Source organism: Notothenia coriiceps, unplaced genomic scaffold (genome assembly GCF_000735185.1).
Source record: "Notothenia coriiceps isolate Sejong01 unplaced genomic scaffold, NC01 NC01_scaffold00011564, whole genome shotgun sequence".
NCBI classification, from domain to species: domain Eukaryota; kingdom Metazoa; phylum Chordata; class Actinopteri; order Perciformes; family Nototheniidae; genus Notothenia; species Notothenia coriiceps.
In genome coordinates, this window is record NW_011344265.1 from 1 (window position 1) to 1,686 (window position 1,686).

The 1,686-nt window shown below is 41.8% G+C and overlaps 1 protein-coding gene across 1 annotated transcript; it reads right to left on the reverse strand.

The window, feature by feature from the left end:
• Nucleotides 1–435: 435 nt before the first annotated feature.
• LOC104946760 (aldose reductase-like) lies at nucleotides 436–1,322 on the reverse strand. Its single transcript, XM_010772643.1, has 4 exons — nucleotides 1,205–1,322; nucleotides 824–946; nucleotides 635–741; nucleotides 436–552 (listed from the first exon to the last, which is right to left on the reverse strand). The coding sequence occupies exons 1-4, from the start codon at nucleotides 1,286–1,288 to the stop codon at nucleotides 456–458; spliced, it is 411 nt and encodes a 136-aa protein (XP_010770945.1). The 5' UTR covers nucleotides 1,289–1,322; the 3' UTR covers nucleotides 436–455.
• Between the last annotated feature and the right edge of the window lie 364 nt (nucleotides 1,323–1,686).

Sequence of the window (1,686 nt, forward strand, 5' to 3'; positions counted from 1 at the left end):
CAGCATTATACAACAATTATTCTATTTTACAAAGTATCTGTCTATTTTTTTATTTTCTGTGTTGACCCGCCAACGGAGACCTACGAAAATTACTACAATATAAGTTATACTGCGAATAATTTCTTATTTCCTTTTGACAGAAATCTGAAAAGCTTGGCTGTAAAAAGTGAGTTTTACTTCTCTATAAATGTTTTGGGTACATAGTAGTACTGTATTCCTTATATTTCATTATATCTTAGGAAATAAAAGTAGTCCCACGTGCCTAAGACTGACTATATTATGGTATGTGTGGCTGCACCTCAGAAAATACGAGCAGAACAATCAATTATGTTGTATCAATGAACTCGTATAAAATTAAAATCCTGGATATGCACACATAATTGAATTCCACAATTAACACACCACCATTTTTTTTAATAAGGCCTTGTTTTCTCCAAGGGAAAGAGCCACTTTTGCTAAACTTTTCCCACCTGTGCTGGAGTCTTGTTGTGTCTTTTCGCAATGTCCGTGATCCGAGGCTCGTCCAGCAGAGAGGGATCATCGGACGAAACCCTTTTGTAAGTAAAAACAGAATGAAGCTTGACATTCTTTCTCTGAGCTCTCTGAGTGTATGTCAGGTGACCCTGCCTCTCACCAGGGTCTGTCGGGGGAGCCCAGGGGACTGTAGGCGGTCACCGGGACGCCCTTTGACTGGCAGTAGTTGATCAGCTTCTCCTGAGGCAGGTACGGGTGACTCTCAATCTGCAGAAACACCAGAATACTTTAGATGTACTCTCTTCTTCCTTCTACATTATGTTGTGCTGTCACACTCTTTGTTTTGTACCTGGTGGTTGGCAGGCTTGTATTTGAGGCCTGGTTTGTTGAGGAGTGCTTCGATCTGGTCTTTGTTGAAGTTGGAGATGCCGATAGCTTTGACCAGCCCAGCGTCCACCAGCTTCTCCATGGCCTTTGAGACACATTACATACTGTTGTTAGTATACTTCCAGTTTTGCATCCTATTTTTGTTTGATTTAAGCTGCCAGAAAATCAGCTGGACTGTCAGCTCGCCACTTAAGATTCAAGATTCAAGGCTTTTATTTTCATTAGGTCACAGGCTCCTCCAACAGTGCAACACAATAAACAGATACAATTGTGCAAGTAAATACAATCAAATAGAATAGAAGTAGTGTCATAAGAGTCTATATACAAGTGATAAATAAATTACCTCCCAGGTGTCCAAGAACTCGCTGCCATCAGGAATGAGCTGGTTGTTGGCATCAACGGGAAAAATATTATCCCCAGGCTGCATTGGAAAGAAAGTCAGAACTTAATGTTGGGTAATATGTGTTTTACTCTTCTTTTTTTTTTAAAGGGGACCTATCATGCAAAATGCACTTTTGTACGTCTTTTATACTTGAATATGTGTCCCAGGTGTCAGGGAACTCACCAAGTGTCAGAAAACACAACCCTCTCTCTTTTCCTCCATACCCAAATCTCTAAAAACGGGGCTTTAACGGATCTGATACAGACTGATACAGATTTGAAAATAGTCTGACGTCAGTGACGAGGAGCTCCGCCTATATGGCCAACTCTCCACCAATCAGGGGAATGAGAGGTTGCCGTGGCATGGTAACAGCATGGTAACAGCATGGTAACAGCATGGTAACATGACGCTCGTAACTCGGCCCCCTCCTTTGCAGGGGGCGT